Genomic DNA, 22,169 nt, shown 5'->3' on the forward strand with positions numbered 1-22,169 from the left:
CCGAGCACGCTGGGTGTGACGTCTTGTTTCTGTTGCGTGAGTAGAGACTCTCACTGCCAGGGGGTGGGAATCGTGAGCTTGCACAATGGGATCTTCCCCGAGAGAAACTTAATTGATCCTGGCTGAACACCGTAGGCCCACTATTTTCCATGGCCCCACGATTACACTCTTTATTTTCCACGAAATAAACGTTAAATTGTATTAATCCTTTGGTATACTCAATGTCGATTTACATGAAACAAATCTTGTTAATTATTTTCGATTTTCTTTTCCATGTAGAGACCCTTCTAGGTTGTCGATATTGGGACGTTTGTATATAATTTCATACAACAAAGATCACAGTAGTGATGTCTAAAACGAAGACCGTCATTCCTAATTTGAAAATTTACTTTCACCGCCATCGATAAAATTATAAGTTCTCTGTTTATACCGTATACTCGTGTTTCCCAACCGATTCATAGGAATTGCTGCGCGACTGGCGCCCGCCACATAATTCTCACGCGCGACTTTTACCTCGATAGCGTCGTTCGAGCAGGATAGTGGCTTCACGGTTCACTTTCGCCGTTTCTCCGTACCGTTTTCGCGCGGCGTTTGTCGCTGAAGCGATCCCAGACCGACGAAACAAGAAAGCCCCGCGTCATTAAACGTCGTTCGACGACGCTCGTTCGGGGATCGCCGGTGACGTCGCGTGATTGACACGCGAGGGGTTGAAACAGAGAACGGAAAGGGAGAACCGAAGGAAGGTACGAGGGAGAGCGAGCGATCGGATGCCGCCAGACGCGCACGATGAGTTATCGATTTCGGTTTCGATTGTCCGCCACCCTAGCTGGCCAACGTTGCTCGGTTTTGTTGCCTGCCCTCCCCCACGGTGTTTCGTCTCCGCCAGCACAACCGCCGTCACCATTACGCCGATACCACCGGAGTTTCTTGTTAATGAATTCCCTCTCTCGCAACGCTCGGTAGCCCGCAATGCCTGCTTATCGATATGTGGCCCCGAGCTGCGCGGAAAAAGCTCTCCGCGAGGCTCGGTTAACCCGAAACCGTACGAGAATTATGCTAATGAACGCGCCCGGAAGATGAACGCCGCAGATATATTACGTATTCCGCTAACGATTTTACATCCATTATGCTACCGCGATAACGCGATCCCTTTGAAATTAAAAATTTGACGGTGGAAGATTTATAAATTTTTTACGTGCGGAGCAGGGTTGTCTAAATTTAATCTTGAAATGTTAAATGTCTGTGTTATCAGGTGCCAACTTTCCAGCCTCAAGCAATATAAGTTTAAACAACTTTCTAATTTCTAGACAGAATATTAATATTAGATTTGCGGGCATTGATCGCACGTATATTTATTGATACCTTTCATGTTGACGTTTACCTTAAAACACGATTTTTCTTTTAATTAGAATATGTATTCATGCCATTGCACTAAACAAATTCAACATAAGTTGTTAAAAAATAATATTTACGCGTTCTGCAATTTTAAATATGGAATCTGACATCCGTCAAATTGACGGTTGCCGTGAATCTAGTGTTAAACAAGTCATTTTTTAGCAGGTCTATAGGGAGGAGTTTATGCTGGAACCAACAAAATTTTTCCAGGTGCCAACTTTCTAGCTTCGAGCAATATATTTGTTATTACAAGACTGCGGATGTTTATGCATTTATGGGAAATTTTAATTTTTAAAAAACTACAGAATTCAGTTAATATGCAAGAATACAAGAAATACTTAAAATAAGGTACGAATTATTATATCTAGGGATTAAGACAACCCTCTACAAAGCTCCAATTTCATTAATTTTTATCTTCATGAATTTGCATAAAGATCCGCAGTCTAGTTATTACGTATATATTTATAACATGAGGAGTTTACACAACTTTGTAACTTGTAGACAGAATACTAAATGCATCGATTTTAGTAGGTCCATACGGAGAAGTTTATACTAGAACCAACAAAAGGTGCCAACTATCCAACTTCGAGTAATACATTTGTTGTCACATTTTCCCATCAATAGAATATAACAAGTTTAAACAACATTGTAACTTCTAGACAGAATATTAAATAAGTCATTTTTAGCAGGTCTATAGGGAGGAGTTTATGCTGGAACCAACAAAGTCGTCAATTTTCCCAGGTGTCAACTTTCTAGCTTCGAGCAATACATTTGTTATTACGTATATATTTATAATATAAGGAGTTTACACAACTTTGTAACTTGTAGACAGAATACTAAATGCATGAATTTTAGTAGGTCCATAGGGAGAAGTTTATACTAGAACCAACAAAAGGTGCCAACTATCCAATTTCAAGTAATACATTTGTTGTCACATTTTCCCAGCGATAGAATATAACAAGTTTATACAACCTTGTAATTTGTAGACAGAATACTAAATACGTCAATTTTAATAGGCCCATAGGGAAGAGTTTATACTAGAACCGAAAGGTGCCAACTTTCCAGCTTCGAGCAATACATTTGTTATACCACCACTAGAATATAACTAGTTTACACAACTTTGTAACTCGTAGACATTAACACTAGAACTACCAAACCAGTCAAAATGACTCATTCATAATTTCTAATAAAACTTACAAAAAATTTTCTATAAGAGAATATATAAACGCTTATTTCCATTGCATTATACATTTCTTCGCGAACCTATCGTTTCAATTTCTTCGGTCCAAATAAACACACTATAATTGTCGGTAGTTCTAGCGTTAAAAACGTCATTTTTTCATAATAAAAATTACGATAATTAGTACAGCGTGCTGACGAAGGCAAAAACGCTTGAGAATGTCGAGTGCAGGGTCGATTTTGTTCGAACGTAAAGTTTCGTCGTAAAATCGATGCCCCGTAACGGGACAGTCTTAAACCTGCATGAGAGACCAAACGCGTTTGCTTTTAACGTTGATTTCACCGCTTACTCCCGTTATCACGTCCCATATTCGTTATAAACCTTTTCCAGCGTCGTAAACGACCGGGGTGCGCGCTATTAACGAATTATTTGTATCCCCCTCCGGCGTAGATTTATTTATTAATCTCGAACGCGCCGTAATTAAAATGTGTACCGTGCCGGGGCGACTGTGGCATTCCGCCCGATAAAATTCATATTTTACGCGTGTAATTGGATCGTTTAATTACGTTAATAAATAACCGGCGCGGATTTCCAGGTCCGACGCACGAAAATGTCCACGCACGCGAAAACGCGACGCGCTCCTAAATGGATTGCGAACGGTTTACGTACACCCATCGAAATGATTTAGCGATACCGTTCGGGCTTTTATGCAGGCAATCAATTACCATTCAGCTTCTTATTTTCTTTCGGCGGCCTTTCTTTTACGCCGCCAACGACGCGTTTTCCGTTAATGAATTCGCTGGCCAACGATCAGATATCCGCGTCGACGCTCACGATGAATGGTTTCGCGCGCTCTTGCACGCCTGTATAGGGTGTTAAAAAGGAAGGGTCAACTTCTTTAGGGGGCTAAGGTAATCACCGAGAAGAATAAAAGATACTTAATCAACTCGCGAGGAAGGTTTCGATCTCACGGAGCGATGATAAAACAGCACAGATAAAGAAACTGACGAATTAAAGCGACTTTATAGTGGTACTGGGAAAGGATAAACTTGATCAAAACAAGGTGTAAAAATTGTCCTAAATTATATGTAGGGATAGTTGATAGGGATGGAATAAAAATTTAGTTGGTTGCTTAATTTGCAAAAATTTAAGAAATACAGTGAGATACGAATTATTATATTTAAGGGTTGAGACAACCCTCTGCAAAGCTCCCATGTCATTAATTCTATTAACAAAAATATGAATTTGCATGGAGATCCGTAGTCTAATGACGAGGATGAAAATATCAAGATAAAAGATTTGTCAAGTTAAAATATATGCTATCAGCATTTGTAAAAAATTAGAAACAATTAATACGTATACACAAAATTTAAAAATATATTCCAAACATTATGTTCGATGATTCTAAATAGCCACATGGCTGGAAATGAAAGTGCTAACGGCGTATGCTCAAAATTCCGAACAGCAGGGTGCCTGGTAAATCCATTTCAGACCACACACCTAAACGCGTTGCATTGTTACGCTGTTGCGCAGTGATTAATTACGGATTATTCTTCGATTAGAGGAGATCCTCTCGATTAGTTGAAATTGTACTAATTATTCATTTACATAGTAAATGCACTGCTCGCGTGCTGCACGAGAATTACTCGACTCGAGAGTGACTCGATTTAACGAGGACGAGATCGACGATCGCGTATTGTTACAATTTTCGAAGCGATATTGAATTTCAAAGAAGATTCGAGGACCAGAGTGATAAGACCCTCTCGGTGATTTCGTTGCTCGACATCGAAACGTTTCAATTACTCGAGATATATTTTTCCCAGGAAACCCGGGTCACGGAATGTAAAACGACTCGCGATTGGTTTTCCCGCGCGTTCGCCTCGTATAAAAATTGTTCAACACGGAACAGCCATTAAGAGGGGCAGAAATTCCGTTTAAAGCATTGGCCAATGACGAGGGTTAATTTAGTTTTCATGCTGCGGACTTGTGAATGCTTCCGCGCCATTAATTCTTTAACGGTCGCGCCGGCGTTAATAATCGCGCCTGGAAATTTGTTGTGTCAGCGTTCCGTAATCGGAAATTCTACTTTGTATAGACTCTCATCGGAACGAATTTCTTCTAACTCGTTCTGGACAAAAGTTTTAAATAGAAATAAAAATTTTAAGCACGAACTTCACAACGAAATATTCGAATCAAATTCTACCTATTTCTGATTCATCGATAGTCAAATATGATATTGTCCAAGGTTTATAAAATCGAGTGATTTCATCAAAGACGTACTTACAGTTTTCAGGAGAGATGGGGACAAAATATTATTGTGTCGTTGCCAGTTACGTACCTGGAAAATAAAGAGAATCATTTGTTAGAACTTATAATTGCTCTTCTATGTTATTACTTGAATAAAATATATTTTTTGGATTTGTTTATTTCGATGTTTCAGCTTTGGTACATATAAAATTGTATCGTGAATTCACGCATATAAACACAAAAATAATATAATAATTTGAACACTTGGAAAATAAACGGAATCATTTATTAGAACCCATAATAGCTCTTGTATATTATCATTTGAATAAAGCATATTTTTTGGACTTATTTATTTTGACGTTTCAGACTTGGTAAATACCCGGTGTTCGGCCAACCTGGGAAAAATTTTAATGAGAGATTCTAGAGGCCAAAATAAAACGAAAATCAAGAATACTAATTTGTTGATGGAGGCTTCGTTAAAACGTTATTAACGTTTAAAGTTCTGCCTGTACTGAATTTTTTTCTAAAAAGTGGGTAGGATTTTGGGGGTAGGTATATTCACAAAAAATAATTGTAATTGACCTCTGTAACTAACTATAATTTTTTTATTATGATTTGAAATTTTTTAATTTCGTCTAAAAATTTCAGTACCTGCTTGAATTTTTTTCTCGAAAGTGGAATGGATTTCTGGGGAATGTGAATTTACATAAAATGATTGTAATTGAGCCCTGCAACCAAAACTAATTTTTTCAGAACGATTTGAAATTTTTTAATTTAATTTTTTAATAACTTTTTAATGAAGCCTCAGACAAGAAATTGATGTTCTTGATTTTCGTCTTATTTTGGCCTCTAGAATCTCGCATTAAAATAAACTCGTCCCAAAATTGTACCCTGAATTTACGTATGTAATCAGAAAAATAATATAGTAACCTGAACACTTGGAAAATAAAGAGAATCATTTGTTAGAACTCATAATTGCTCTTCTATATTATTATTTGAATAAAGCATATTTTTTGGACTTATTTATTTCGACATTTCAGCCTTTGTAAATATAAAATCGTCCCAAAATTGTACCCTGAATTCACGTATATAAACAGAAAAATAATATTGTAACCTAAACCCTTGGGAAATAAAGAGAATCATTTGTTAGAACCCATAATTGCTCTTCTATATTATTATTGGAATAAAGCATATTTTTTGAACTTATTTATTTCGACATTTCAGCCTTTGTAAATATAAAATCGTCCCAAAATTGTACCCTGAATTCACGTATATAAACAGAAAAATAATATTGTAACCTGAACCCTTGGGAAATAAAGAGAATCATTTGTTAGAACCCATAATTGCTCTTCTATATTATTATTGGAATAAAGCATATTTTTTGAACTTATTTATTTTAACTTGCATTATGAAATTTGTCTCAGTCCCGTGAGGAAGTTAAAATTAACGAGAAACCTACGAGAGGAGTCACCCCGTTTCGATGGTATTTTTCCCCTTCGATTCGTGAACTTTCTGTAACAACTTTCTCAACGTGGTCGTTGCATCCGATTCGAGAGGGACTGGGCGTTCGAGCGTTGAATTCCCGCGGCGTAAAAAAATTAACCGACAGGAAATATCAATTCCCTTAAGATCGCGAATCGTTCTCGGCGCGGCGTACCCGACGGAATATTCTCATAAGCATCGAAATAAATCCTTCCCCGCCATTGTTCCCATTTTTCTCGACGATCGCGAGTCGCCTTTTCATCGTGTACCCTCCGCGTAGCCGGGTCTTCTCGGAATTGTTAAGCGCCAACGTTAACGGTGGGCGTCGACTTTCGAGGCCGACTATGGTGGACGTATGCATTAACAACTACAGAAGGGATTCTGAAAGGACGAAGGAAGAAGACGAAAGAACGAACGACGAAGGGAGAGGAGAGGCCGACCCAGACAGGGTTAAAGTCCCCGCTGAGGAACTCGAGGGCAGTGCCGTAACCACGGCTTGATAAATTACAGTATTTTTCGATACCCCGCGGGAAAAAGCGGACCAGCGTCGAATATGAGCGTCGCCCTTAATGGAATCCGATGGATTACACCGGAGAGAGCAACGATTTCGTACGTTCCCGACACGAGTGTTTCCTTTCGTCGAGCGTAATCTCAATTTGGCAAGGATCTCCGATTTTTTCACGGGCAACGATTACCCTTTAACGTACGGAAAAACGAGGAAACGAAACTTCGAGACCCTCCTAATTGCTGCACGGAAATTAATCTTTAAATATTATTTTTGGGGAGCGTGTGCATTCGAGGTCAACGGTTTTAATTATTTTGTAATGGACAACCCCCATATTTCGCGATAGGAATTTTGCAATGCTATATACGGTACTATATGGACATCTAAAAACCATACAACTTTGATCTGAATCGCTTTTTGGACAATAATAATTTATGGGTTGTTTGAAATCACCCTGTATATTGTCTCTATTTGTGAATATAAATATACAAAAATTCTTCGAATTGTATAGTTGATATTTTAACTCTAGTTTAGGGAAACTTTCTAGTATTAGATGTAGCAGACATAATTATTGTTCAGTAGTGATCAGTATGTCCATATTTGCTGATATAAACGAAATAAAATTTGTAATTGTACTACGAGTTCTGAAAGATTTCTGCTTAAGGGGGTGAAAGAGTAAACGCGAAAGGGTAGGAAACTTCTACTATTTCTTCCCTAACAATAAGAATATATTGCTGGAATTTCGGGAAATCGCCTCACACGAAGTATAATTATCCACGAGTCTCAGTTTGCGTCTTCGTTTTTCGCGACCCTTGCCTAAGCCCGTTTTAGACCGATTCTCTACCGTTTCGGAGTCCGATTTTTGGGCAAAGTCGATGGAATTTCTGGAAAAAAGGACCGACCGTCCCTCGGAATACGGTGTCACGACCTTCCAGAGGAAGACAGAAGCGGCGAAGAACTATTAGGGCGACACATCACGTGGCAGCCTTATCAACAGAGGGATCTTCGTTCCTCGTCGGTCCTAACGTTAGGGTGCCGGTGGTGGTATTGTTCGACCTTGTCGACGGCGATGATGGCGAGCCTTATCTCGGTGGACGCGCGTGACTGGTCCCTGACAGAAGACAGAGGAACGGGGTGGGTGCCTTTGCAGCCTCTGAAAGTCTGACACGGCGTGCTCAGACCGAAACGCAGAAACAGTGCAGATAACGAAGAAGCGAGGCGGAGAACTCCGAGCGGGCGGCAAGAAGCGACGGGAAAAAGAGGGACGAACAACCAAGATTGCAGAGATAACGCGAGTAAGAGGAAGGTCAGAGACCACGGGGAGGTAGGAACGCGTTACGCGGGGTGAGATATTGCAACGATTGCATATTTTAAAGAGAGTCGAGGAATGATGCGGAATAATCATCTTGAGCGCGATCTTCGCCGGGGACCTCGGCTTTAAAAGGAACGAGAGACGGTCAGGCTCGGCGCTGGCGAATTTAAACGTCGACGATGCGATCTTTGGAACAAATTGGACGGTCAGGTATTTAATTTTTCCTTCGTAGGACGTAGGAAATAGCAGAAATGGATGTTTCAAATGTAAACAGTCTGATATTCTTCAATGTTTAACAGAGAAAGGTAAATTACTCTGGCTATCCTTTGTCCATCGATAATTCAATTAAATTTCCCTACATTTCCGTAGGTCGGCGTACAGATTTATTAAAAATCAAAAACGAATTTTTAAGAAACATCTATGATGCTCTTTTTTGGCAAAATTAAAAAATTTTAAACTGTTCTGAAAAAATTATTTTTGGTTCCGGGGGTCAATTACAATCATTTTTGGTGAATAGATATATCACCGAAATCCTACGCACTTTCGAGAAAAAAAATTCTTTACCGAAAATACAATGTCTGATCATGAATGAACGATTCCCCTGAAATTGTCATACGTATGTTTAAAAAATCATAACTCCTGAACGGATTCGACGATTTTAATGTTTCAAAATGCAACCGACACGTATTTTGTTGAAGAATATGTAGAAATTCTAAGAATGTTTGATAAATTGTTGCTTAACCCCGTACAATGAGAAAAACTCCATAAAAATAGTCCAATAATTCACTACAAATATCTTTCATGCAAAGTTTTCTTGCATTTAGAATATATTTTTTGTGGTTTTAATTAATCACGGCTCCTTATATAGAAATCTGTAAGTTTATCCTTATATCATCTTTATTATCAGAATTAGTTTCTTTTATTTTAAAAAACTGAGGTAAATTACTCTGTTTACTCGTTGTTAACCTCTTCAAGGATACTGACTCGTATGTGTACCTCTCTATTTAAGTTATTTTGAATATTACATCATAATAGTAACCACTAGAGTTACAATTGAATGTTCATCATTAAATTTTCCTTTACCAAGGATAAAATAATTTAGTCCTGAAGAGGTTAAGAAGACGAAACTCAAACCATAGCTTCAAGCAACTACGAATTCACAGAGTTAGAGTGTTGTTAGTTAAAAAAAAAAGCGTTCTTAAATAAAATTGTAAAATCGAATTTTGTCCACGAATCAACGTTTTCTAGCGCACTGTGCTCGAAGAAACGAAATCCACTGATTATCGCGAGGCTTCTAATAACGCTCGATACCTAGCTGGAAAGTGGATTAACCGCAGAAAAGAAGGAGTCCCGGGCAAAGTGGAACGAAAGGAACAAGACCGAAAGGAAGAACGGAAGGGAAAAGGAGCTCGGTGAAGCTCGAAGCGGATAAGGAGAAGCGAAGGATGAGGTGCTGGGAAAGTGGATCGTAGAAAGCAGAGGGAAATAGAGAGAACCTGGCTGGAGAGACAGACGCGTTGAGCAGGAAGGGTAGAACGTCGTCCGATAACGGTTCTCGTCTCGCCGACAACCGGCGCCGGTCGCACGGCGTATAAAACACCCTCGCGCCTCGTTGCGAGCGTCGATGCATCGGTGCTGCGACTGCAATTTCCACCTCCAGCCGGCGGTCGGTGCTCGATGCCAGGTTTCCATGCTTTCTCAATGGCGATCTAGATAGTCCATTCCCGTCCACCAGTGCGATTCGTTGCACGATTGACGTTCCTACGATATACAGACTGCTTCCGAGGGAAAGGGTCCAGACGATAAACAATAACACCGACGCGTATTGGACCGAGAGATTGCACGGGAACGGTAGCAAGGTTATCGGGGGGGATACTTTTTGGAAAAACGATGGGACACCACGGCGAGCATAATCGAGTGTAAATTGATGGATGTCGACCCTGCGCAAAAAATTACACGACGAAGGAGGAATCACGCGTGTGGAAATCTTCAACCCCTTGACGACCCCCCGGAGTTCCTGAAACGGAAACTTCGCAAATCGGAGATAAATCGCCGATTTGTATTGTTTGGAACTCTTGTAAATAAATAGAATGTATTTTATGATTTTATGCGTAGAATGTTCCTTTGATTAATTCCTAATATACGTATTGTACGCCAAAACTGTCGGGATATATTTATTGATACATTGATGTGTATTTATTAGAGATTATTTAGTCAGGTTGAAAATTCTAGCTTAATTCATCAATCTACAAAATATAAACATACGTAAATGTAATGAAACGTGTTCTATTTCGACAGTAATAATAATTAAAAAATATTATCATCTATTTTGATTAGAAAGGTAATCGAACATTTTAATATTATTAACTTAACGAAGACTATACTAATATAACAGATGTACATATTTGCTTTCTTAAAACAATTTTGAAAAAAGAATTAACAAACGAAAAGCCCAATTATTAATTTCTAAAATTCTTTTAGCGTGTCTAACTCCATACAACCCTTCAGGATCGCTCTTAAATACAAAGGGCGGAGGTTAACCTCTTCAGGGACGATTTTTTTTTTATAATCTGTAGTGAAAATTTTGGTCCATTTATTATTGACAGTAACTATGATTATAAAAAACTAAACGTCCACATATGTGGCCAAGGTCGTGAAGAGATTAAGGAGTTCCAGAGAAGACATGTGGTAGCCGAGTGTGTCGAAATGTCTAATATATCTGAACTCTCTTTCGAGAGATCGGACAAAAATTTTGCTACGGTGACATGTATCCCCAAGAAGGTTCTCGTGGCAAAAAGCATCCCTGTATCGTGTAATAAATGGAACCAGGGGGTGTCCCAGCCCCGGCGTCGCCAGCGACCAGGCGTGGAGCGTTAAACGGAGCTAAAAGAATTCATTTTGCGAAACCGATGATGCCGAACGGGCAGGACGCCGCGACGCCTGCACGGCCAGCCTGTACGTCGAAGTAGCCAATTAAAATCTCTTTGGAAGTCGTTTTTAGGATGGCTCGGCCAGCATCAAGGAGGGGCGGGCTAATGAATTCCGGCAGAGGGTGTTGGGACGTAAAGCTGGTTTCCAGCGTAAACGCTTGGGACCAGACATCGAACAGAGAGGATCGGGGATAGAGGGAGCAAGAGAGAGAGACGTGATGGTACAGGGATTCCTGGTGTACAGTGCAGCCGGCAGACAGGATCGATGCTTCCTGTCTGCTCGAGAGCCTTTAAGCAACGAGTCATTGACTGGCTGCGCCTTTGTCAAAGCGATGAACTGGAAATTTTCGCACTTGCGTTTTAAGGTCGACAGTGGTCGGCGAGGGCGAAACGGTCGGGGGTCGTGGCGGCAGAACGGCGCGCGATTACGCTGAGAAAGTGCACCGAGCCGATCTTAAGAATCATCGTAAAGTGCAATCTTAGCAACTCGAATTTAGTAATCAAGGTTCCTAACATGTTTACTGCCAGATCAAACCCCTTAAATTGTCCACGAATACCAAAGATTGGTTATAGACAACTGGAAACTAGCATACCCATCATTTGTTTTGGAATTTATTTTTAAAGACTCGTTCAAATTCAAGAGAAATTCTAGATTTATTTTCTTTAAGATCTAATCTTGAGTAACGGGGCAGCCAATGTGTTAAAAAAGGTTCCTCCATTATTTGTCAGCCCTTTGTAATGTACAAATTAATGAACGATAGCTCTACTGTGAAGAAACAAACTTATGGATCACGAAATATAATTATAATTCAAATTCTACACATATCTGGAGCAGTACAATACTGCAAGAAGATGTAAATGTATAACTTAAAATTCTACACGTATCTCAAGAAGTAGAATACTGCAAGAAGTTGTAAATTTTATAGCTTTATAAACTTTATAAATACAGTTCTATTCTAAATTCAAATTTTACACGTATCTGAAGTAGTACAATACAATAGTTATAAATTTAAAACTACTTGCAGTATTGTACTACTTCAGATACGTGGAGAATTTGAATTTAGACCAAAAAGATATTTAAAAAAGATGAAAAGAAGAACCTCTATTTAACTACTGCCCTATCACGAATATTATAAAAGTCTACAAGCACTTTCGTGGATAGTAGTAGCCCTTAATATCGTTGAAAGCAAGAGTTCGAATCGATTCCGACTAGACGTTATAACTTTTACGCCATTCTCTTACAACATCCGCGAGATTCGCTGACGCCCACCATTATACGCCGCTAGACACCATCCACTCCCAAATAGGAGATCCCGTTTATGGCAGATTTGCGACTCCCGTGTGTTTCGCTAACTCGTAACGATATTTTCGATCGCCTGAAACCCTGGCTCCACTCGAACGATAATCAACAAAACGTTTCTCGATGAAACCGACCCTGTTTCGAGGAAGCGACTGTTCGAAAGGAAGCCAGAGGATTCGAAAAAGGGCGCAAGCGAGAACCAGGGGTGGAAAGTCTCGTGACTCGAGCTGCGGGGGTGGAGGGTTGATTTATGGAAATTGGGTGGCCCGACCGAAAGCACGACGTGGCTTGTTGCGGGCGAAGAACCGGTGTGCTGGGGTTGGAAGAACATCGGCGGGACGAGAACCGATGCCAGTACGATCTTTGATCTCCCTTTTCGAGGGCAACGCGAGGCGCGAATGCCCCGCTATTGTTAGCGGAGGCTGTTGATACACTTTTATCGGTGATTATCTGCGTTCGAAACGCGCTGCGGATCAAAGGTATCGCGCTTGTTTTTTCCCAGAATTTGTTAGGCTAAGTGGACCCTATTGCTTGCGTTATTAAACGAGACACAGAGACTACAATACACGGGATGAGTGAAAAATCGGAACGGGGAGTAATTCTACGTTAAAAAATAGGGGGAAAATGTGGTATACAATTTTTTCATTCGAGGCTTCGTTTTGGAGAAAATGAAAAATATGAAGTCTATTGCTTTTGTTCAAAGAGGATAATTTAAATTCCAGAATAGGAAATGTATTAAACAGTTGTTGAGTAATAAAATTCGCGGTTTCCGCTTTGTTTATATTTTCTGAAGGAGAGTAATTCTACGTTAAAAAATGGGGGGAAAATGTAGGATACAATTTTTTCATTCGAGGCTTCGTTTTTGAGAAAATGAAAAATATGAAATCTATTGCTTTTGTTCATAGAGGATAATTTAAATTCCAGAATAGGAAATGTATTAACCAGTTGTTGAGTAATAAAATTCAGGGTTTTCGATTTGTTTATATTTTCTCAAACGCTGGAAGAGCGGGTTGCAACCCTCAAAGTCGCCAAAACTGAAGAATATCGCCCACAAATTTCATCCAGTTAATTTCGCGAAACAGATGCTCTTAATGAAAAAGATTTTCGTTGTATCCCGAAAGGGAAGCAATTTGCTCATCTTATTTGAAATCCCTCGTCGCGTTAAGAGCCCTACAACGTCAATTAGAATATAATGGAGCCTCTTCTGTTCCCTTTGGTAGTCGTACCTTTGTGACAGATCACGATGATGGAGACCCGTGTGTCTACCAAAAGTGTCTAGAGAGCCTGTACGTGTCTCCATAAATGTTAATTAACAGTGATTACGAAGCACCCTTCCTGTTTAACGTTCCTGCCAACTACCGTCCAGCCACTAGATGCTATTGGCACAGGCTACCCGCGTGTCTGACGCCGTTAGGCAGCTGCTGCGTCAACACCGAAAACCATAACAATGAGAAATCGCCCAAAATTCAGCCAGCCCCGCGTAAATTACATTTATCATCAATATCTTTTTATTATTCCTCTAGGCTGGCCTTTTCACTTTTAAATTAGTTCTCTTTGAATTAATTTCTGAAACGTCATCGTCCTTGCTTGCGAATACCCCAAGAAAAACATCTCGTCCGTTATGTCGATAGAAAGAAAAGACGCCTTTGATTAGCCAAAAATAGTCCAAGAAGAAGGCAAACTTTTTCTTTCCACCCTCAAAATAATCCAATCGAGTTTGCAAATTAATTACACTTCTTTTCATTGCGTCAGATCGTCAGGAATTAATTTTTGATACTCGAATCAAACATTTTCAATGAAGAGAAAACAAGGAAGGTGGAAATAAAAGCAGTTAGGGAATCGACGAAATTGCTATTACGAAATCAATTAGATGCGTTATAAGATAAGGCTTGTTGACCACCGATCCATGGCAACTCGAAAGTAATAAGAGGAGCAACCAGACTAATCCTGTACAATGCTTCCTCGGAGTAAATAAACGACGGAGAGTCGTGTCTCGCGAAACGAGCTGGTCGATTACGATCAGCACGAGGTAACTCGAGAATTCCAGAGAAAATGGATGTTAAATACGACATGTAACAGGTTCCACAACGTTCTGTATCGTGTCGTATATGGAACCAGGCGTTCTTGATCTTCCGTTCAGCGTCCGTGAAAAAGAAAATTGTTTACCCGTCCGCCTCTCGCGCGTATAATCTATACCGAACGCACATATCTACCACACACTAAGTTCTCATCGATGTATTACTTTAATATTTTCTAAACGAATATTTAGAGTTTCAAATCGACGAATTTTTTAGTGGATCTTTCAGGTTGATCCATAGAGTTAAATGCACCAATTCTGATGAAAAAATATAAAACAACAAATTTTGCAAGAATTTGTACTCTTTGAATTTACAAAATATGAAGGGAATATTTGCTGAATTAATTACGATTTCGAAACGTGTGAATAAATCTGTGAGTCGCTGTATATTGATCGTACCATTAACCCCTGTAACCTTTTCACTGACCATCCTTTTTACTCGTGTATTTTTACACTCTGTATCGATTATTCGATGGCACGAAACGACGGCGTTACAACATTCAGAACTTCCAATACGAGACAGGAAACAGATTTATTTGTTGTATGGTGAAAGGGTGAGTTTACTGTAAACGAGTCATTCTAATATGTTAGCCATTTTTAATGATAGGAAAAATTCGTGATTAAAAATTTATATGCAAAAATAATAAAAAGCAAAATAAAAAAATAAAATTTAATTTTAAATTGCTGGATTTTTTCGATAGAACACCCTCTATAGAGATACAACCAAAAGAGAATAATTCTACATGCAAAAATACACGGAAAATGTACATCGAACATTTTTCATACGAGGTTTTGTTTTCAAGAAAAATCGATTTGGAAACTGCTTGGAGCATGCGCAATTTTACTAGAGTTTAATGCATCTCTATAGATTATTATCCTTTGTATACGTGTCGTAGCAACAATTTGGCCCCTTTCCAATGGACCACCATACACGGTGTTACACACCCAAGTAATACAACCGAGAAACAAATGATTCTACATATAACAATATTTAAAATATGTATATAAAAATTATTACGAGTATTTCTTTATAATTCCAAAATTATTTTCCCGAATGCATTACTTTGTTTCGCTATTGCACGGTCGAAACGTTGTACAGAATTTTCTGTAAAGGCATTTTCTGGCACAGAACAATAAGGTGGCTTCGATATCGATTGTATCGTTTGTTTGGGACACCCAGTGTATCCGGTAACTCTGAGCGTCGAAATTAAATCGCGTTCAGGCATATACGAAATTAGTTGAGCGTGCCCATTAGTAATTAGTAGACATCATTCAGGACAGGATATTTTCGAGTGAGCGTTTCGAAATTCGCTCGAACAGTACCGGCATCACAGGTTGGCAGGAACGGGCGTAATTAGTCGACCCTTTGAGGTTTCAGACCCTCTTTCGAGCATCGATATTAGTAGTATAGCGCACGAGAATCGCTGCAACCTCCCCCTCTTTCCACGTGGGGGAGGTGAAACAGGAGGGTAGTTCGCAGGATGGAAACAACGGGGCCGAGTTTGTTGCCGCGTGCTTCGTCGAAAACCGTTCCAAAGTTGACAAACTATTATTGGTATATTCGAACCTAACGTCTGGAATGTATTCCTAGGAACCCTAACCCTTCCCGCTCGCTAACATATCGCTGTACGAATTTCGCGCAACTTAACCAACTCTGCGTAACTTTTCGCCAATACGAATGTTCTAATTAAACCAGAATCTACTTTCGGGGCCATTGAATACTATAATTTGAATGCAATGATTTCCATTACAGCAGAGAAGAATATATATTGAAACTTATCAATTTTTTAAAGGACATACGATCTAAAACAAGAATACGTTATCAATGGTCATGATCCTAGTTGCTAATGTAATCCTAAATAAAATTAAAATAAATAAATAAATTTGTCCCTGAAGAGATTAATTTTATACGCACAATAATCTGAGTGCAATGATTTTCATTACATTTTTTTTTAGTGCCTAAATTATTTGGCAAAAAAAACAATTTCAAATCGTTCTGGAAAAATTATAGTTAGTTACAGGGGTCAATTACAATTATTTTTGGTGAATAGACCTACCCGCGAAATCCTACTCACTTTCTAGAAAAAAATTCAGTACAGACGGAACTTCTAACGTTAATTACTTTTCAACGAAGCCTGCGTCAATAAATTAGTATTCTTGATTTTCGTCTTATTTTGGCCTCTAGAATCTCCCATTAAAATTTTTCATATAACAAAATCTAAAACAAGAGTATCTTATCAATGGCCATGATCTTAGTTACAAATATAACCTAAAATAAAATTAATATAAACAAATAAATTCAAAGGGTTTATCCAGCATTTCTGTTTTGTTTTGCTGTGTATCGTCGATAGTCAATAACAGTCTACTTTTCGATCTCTTAAACGGCGATTAATCGAGCAGCTACCGAAGCGACAGAAATCACTAACATTAACCGACGTAAACGACGCATGAAAATAATTTATGCGTCGTCGTTCCAGCAGAAATTGCTTACTTCCAACGAAAAGTATCGCCCCGGGGAAATTGCGCGTCGACTCGCCGCGAAGTTAATGCACGGCGACGTTGGAAATCGGTTGATTATAGGACTCAAAATTTTCTAATACGAGCATTAAATGAAAACCGAGCCCCGAGCAGCCGCCCAGCAGCGCGTAACGCTGGACTTCCTTTTAAACGATCGTCTACCCCGCCATTATCGGACGTGGGATAATTTTCCAGTCCCGCCAGGAACCTCCCATTTTCGAACACGACCTTTCCTAGCGCCTGAGAATTATTAATGACGCCCTACGTTGGCTATCGTCGTTCCAACAACGCCAGCGTATCGTGTGGTGGCGTGTGGTAACGTTCAAAATTCCCGCGCATAAGATTTGTACACATTGCGTCATGTGACGCGCAACTTGCGTTGGATCCGATCGAATCTTTTGTTAAACTTTCGTTAAAGTTAATGTCACATCATATAAAATGTAAAGATACTTGCGTATAATAAATATCTGTCTTTAGTTGTACAAATAAACTACGAAAGTTTATTGACTTGCCACGTTTTGATCAATGTCCTTTTCAGGTTTATTTATGCACGTTGTATCGTATCAAAAGAATATACTGCATAGTATGTTTTCGTGCCACGATCATTCATATCAGAATTTTCTTAGTTTATAATTGGAAGGGAAAGAAAAAGTAGTAACTTAACCTGATTTAAACATCGACAAATGTTAGATTGCACAATGTAATTCGATTAACTTACTTGGGGCAGGAAGGGTAGATCGACGAAGTAACAACGCTGTTCAATAGATACACACACTGGTTATTAACAAACGCACTAGAAACTACACGTGCACAGTCACGAAGAATTGAATAAAGATTCCAAGCGGGAGCAGAGAATTGGACAGAGGGAGACAACCGCGACGCGAGAAACAAAGATGGCTGCCGTGCGCGCGCAGCTAGCGGTCAACTCAAGAAGCACATCGCGAAGACAAAATACGACTCGTATTTTTAATTTATTTGTTACGACCGCATTCGATAAAATTAGAAAGTGGAAAGTGTCTGGAACTCGTGGATCTTTCTACTAAGAGTTACTGATTAATGCTCGTACTAATACTAATACGTGGTAATTTAAATAACAGGGTTATAATCACAAGTCACACGAACCCTAACTTAAACGTCTGACCCAGTACGGTCAACAACCCCTGCTGGAATATTTTTTTCTCCCTACAATATGAAGTTCTAGTGACGAAAATAATTCCAGTGGTGTTAGATTTATCTTATCTAGTGAAAGATGAACGGAAGAAATCACAGGAAGTATCTAAGGTGGTCTTATAAGATATTTGAGGCTTCCGAGTGTGCATTGCAGCTAGCTTCTTCAGGGATCAATATCAGTGTGTCATTCGACCCATGAAGAAGCTAGCAATATTGGCGAAACGTCGGAACACTCATCCAGTATCAACTGAAAATGATCTTGGTAACCCCTTAGAGAAAGGATATCAATTTGCAGACCACTTTCTTTGTTAAAGCGATTGACTGAGAAAAACTAGTTGAAAAGTCTCGTTCCCATAATTTGATATTAAAAAAGGAAAAGGTTGAATATTTAAAAAAATGATAAGACCTCTGGAAAATAAACTCTTCGATCATAATAGTAATTATATTTTGCACGTTAGAAGTACCGTAATAAATAAATAGAAATCGCGTACAAGAAGTTATAAATTAAGTGATATCGATAAAAATGATAGGTATATATTAAAACGCCATTATTTTGCATATATATTACCAACAATATCAGCTTCAATGATCTGTGAAGCGATCCGAACGAAAAACAACGATTAATCACGGCCTCGTGAGAAAATCGACGTACGTCGCCCGACAGTCATCGGAGCTAATGGCCTCGTGTTTTTAACGCGAACGATAAGTTTCGTTGCTCTACTTGGAATATGATTAGCGTAACGATATGCTCTGTAGGCGATAAAAAATTTGTGCACCACTGCGCTAGATCGTGCCCGCACGCGTACCCCGCACACACACGAGTTATTATTAGCCGACCACCTGTGCGACCCGAGGCGATTGCTCTCGCACAATCGGTTGCATACGTGTACCAGACCCTCAGGGCCGTATCGAGTCGCAGCAGGAAGTATCCGCAAGTGTAATTGTCGAAAGTTTCGCGTAGCATGCTGAAAACGACTCGTCTCGTCGATCAATCATCGTGACTTGCGCTCCGCCGGCGGTTCAAGTTCAAGGAAAATAATTTCCTACGTCTCGTACAGGGTTGAACGATATCGAAACGAGCTCTCGTTCGAACGATTCTTCAAATAAAATCTCTAGTTTGCTTATTTTATTTGGGATTTTAAGGATTTGTTATTTGGTTTCTCCAGAAATATGTAGATCTTCTCTCATCGCGAGTGAATTAACTATCATTTTATAATTTTTATTAGTAAGTGATTTTTCTGATAATAGCAATGTAAATGATCCAATCGGGGATCTTGTTTCAAGTGTTTTTGAAAATTACCCAAAATTTGAGGTTGAAATGTTGAAACGGTTTGTCAACAACTGGTAAATGACTAATAGATCATCGATTATCCAGTGAATTAGTATGGTAGAACCATGTTTATAAACGTTATAGTTAAATACTTAAATAATTATCTGTGCAAATGAATGAAAAAGAGGTATTCGACAGTCCTAATATAAGGAATACAGGAAATGCTATCGTATCATCTGTCGCTCAAGTGTCATGACTGTTTAGTCTCGATTTTCCGACAAAATAATTGCCAATCCCTTAAACCAACGGAAGCGTAAGTAACGCTTCGCGAAACCGGTTGGCACAATATATTTTACACGCCGGGCACTCCTGCATCTCCAAGTTGATTCACGATTCCTTCACACGGATCCACTTCTCAAGAAACGTCAACGGGGATTATTAATCTCCAAACTAAGTATGATAAACAGGGTCCCGTCGAACGAAGTCCCATAAAGCATGGGACGCGATCCACCGGATTACATCTTATCGCGGATCTCTGTTATATTCGGACATTATTTATTGGTTCCCACAGGTGAATTCGCAGACAAAATCAGAGCAAACTGAATCCAACCGAGTCTACAAGCTGCAACGATAGCGACCAGACTGATAAGAAGGCATAATTCACACAGCTGGACTAAAATATTAATCGCATGTTCCTTTATCGACTAAAATTCACCTACAAATACCATAGAATTTCAAAAACTAGTAAAGATTGATCGAACTATCCACAACTTGAATTCCCTATTGCATAATGTGCTCGATTGAGAATCCAATAAAAACAATCCCCACGAAATTCTACATAGTGTTTACATATGGAGGCTTTTAATGACTGCAAGTTTATATGTATGATCATGAAACAATTTTTCTTCGGAAAGATGAAATAGAATTCGTGCAACAGAGGTTTAATACTAGACTTTGTTGAGGTCTTGCTGTTCGAATTAGACTATAATAGATGACAATACTGTAGGAGATTTATATTTAATATTTGTTTGTAGTTTTGTTGAATGTTAATTTATGTGCAAAAGGGTTGAAGGTGTTTCGTTCGTGAGAGAATTCTATAATATTAATTTGTGTAAAAAGATTGCGTGTGTTTTAAATTCGTTTGCACATTTGTTCCCAATACAATTCTCTTTGTTAATACCTTGTATGTTTAATACCTAGACACAATAATTGGATATTAATGAGTATGTCACTGGTTCCATCATTAACTATGGACGTTTCCAGGCGGAGGATTTATCTGCGCTTACGCAGCCGTATTCGACGGAAGTTAAGGCAACCTGTTCTCGGCCGGTGTCCATAAATTTTACCGATTAATTCGAGCAAATCCGGTCTGATGCCGCGATTAAAAAGCTTTAAATAACCGTGGCTGAATCGACTGCACGGAACTTTTGCAATGTCGTGGACTCATTCGAGGAACTTATCGATCGAGTTCTTCATTCAAGAACCAGTCAGGTTAATTTCCTTCTTTTCCGTGGAAACGGCCACGGGCGAATATCGTTTTATTTTCTCGTTACACGATCCCGGGGAGGGGGGCACGTTAATTAAAACACAGGTTTAAATCAGCTTTAGTGCCGTACTTTGTTTATTTCTAAACTGCTGGAAGATAAATTAAAATAATAACGAGCCATCGAACGGACCTCGGAAAGCATTTCTATTTGTGTCGAACTCGCTTATCTGTTCTTCTCCAAACGTTTCTAAACACTATCGAGGATTGCAAGGGTTATATACTATATTTTTTTTAACATAGTTTCAACCTCAATTTACAGTAATCTCTACGTTATATGATACAAAGGCCCTAGATCGATAGATTGCAATATTTTAGGGAGGAATAATTTTACAAACAATTGCTGTAGGTAACTGAAGAAGAATATCAAGGGAAAAGTTTCCTCAATTTGTCAATTAGTTTGATCCTCTGGTTATCTAACAAGAGACACTGTCATAACACATGATTTGTATATAAAAATATTGTACACAAATATTAAAATTGATCCAAGTGCCCTCAATCATACACAAACGAATGAGCATGTTTTACTTTGAAACTATCAATTTTTCAGTTTGATCCTTTGGTTATTCAATAAGGAACACTGTCATAACACATGATTTGTATATAAAAATATTGTACACAAATATTGAAATTGATCCAAGTGCCCTCAATAATACCCAAACGAATGAACATGTTTTACTTTGTAACTATCAATTTGTCAGTTAGTTTGATCCTTTGGTTATCCAATAAGGGACACTGTCATAACACATGATTTGTATATAAAAATACTGTAGATCAATAATACACAAACGAATGAACATGTTTTACTTTGTAACTATCAATTTGTCAGTTAGTTTGATCCTTTGGTTATCCAATAAGGAACACTGTCATAACACATGATTTGTATATAAAAATATTGTACACAAATATTGAAATTGATCCAAGTGCCCTCAATAATACCCAAACGAATGAACATGTTTTACTTTGTAACTATCAATTTGTCAGTTAGTTTGATCCTTTGGTTATCCAATAAGGGACACTGCCATAACACATGATTTGTATATAAAAATACTGTAGATCAATAATACACAAACGAAAGGACATGTTTTACTTTGCAACTATTCTTCAGATACCTTTCGATCGCTGTCGAGTCAATTTCTTCGAATTAAAAAATAATATTCCAGAATCGTTCGAGTCTGTTCAAAAAGAAAGAAACATCGAGTTGCAACGAAAGAGGGCTGTTTATGGAAGAATCGATGGTC

General features: G+C 38.8%; 1 protein-coding gene across 2 annotated transcripts in view; it reads right to left on the bottom strand.

The window, feature by feature from the left end:
• LOC122395922 overlaps window positions 1–22,169 on the bottom strand; it is a 520,523-nt gene that overhangs the window by 250,557 nt on the left and 247,797 nt on the right. Inside the window, exon 5 of one of the 2 annotated variants that reach the window (XM_043393843.1) lies at window positions 4,860–4,913. The exons of the other annotated variant lie outside the window; for it this stretch is intronic. Within the exon in view, the coding sequence (XP_043249778.1) occupies window positions 4,860–4,913 (54 nt within the window). The remainder of the gene's footprint in view (window positions 1–4,859; window positions 4,914–22,169) is intronic. 2 annotated transcript variants of the gene reach the window in all.

Source organism: Colletes gigas, unplaced genomic scaffold, assembly GCF_013123115.1.
Source record: "Colletes gigas isolate AHSC1104 unplaced genomic scaffold, ASM1312311v1 Colletes_gigas_Sc00006, whole genome shotgun sequence".
Classification (NCBI taxonomy): Eukaryota; Metazoa; Arthropoda; class Insecta; order Hymenoptera; family Colletidae; genus Colletes; species Colletes gigas.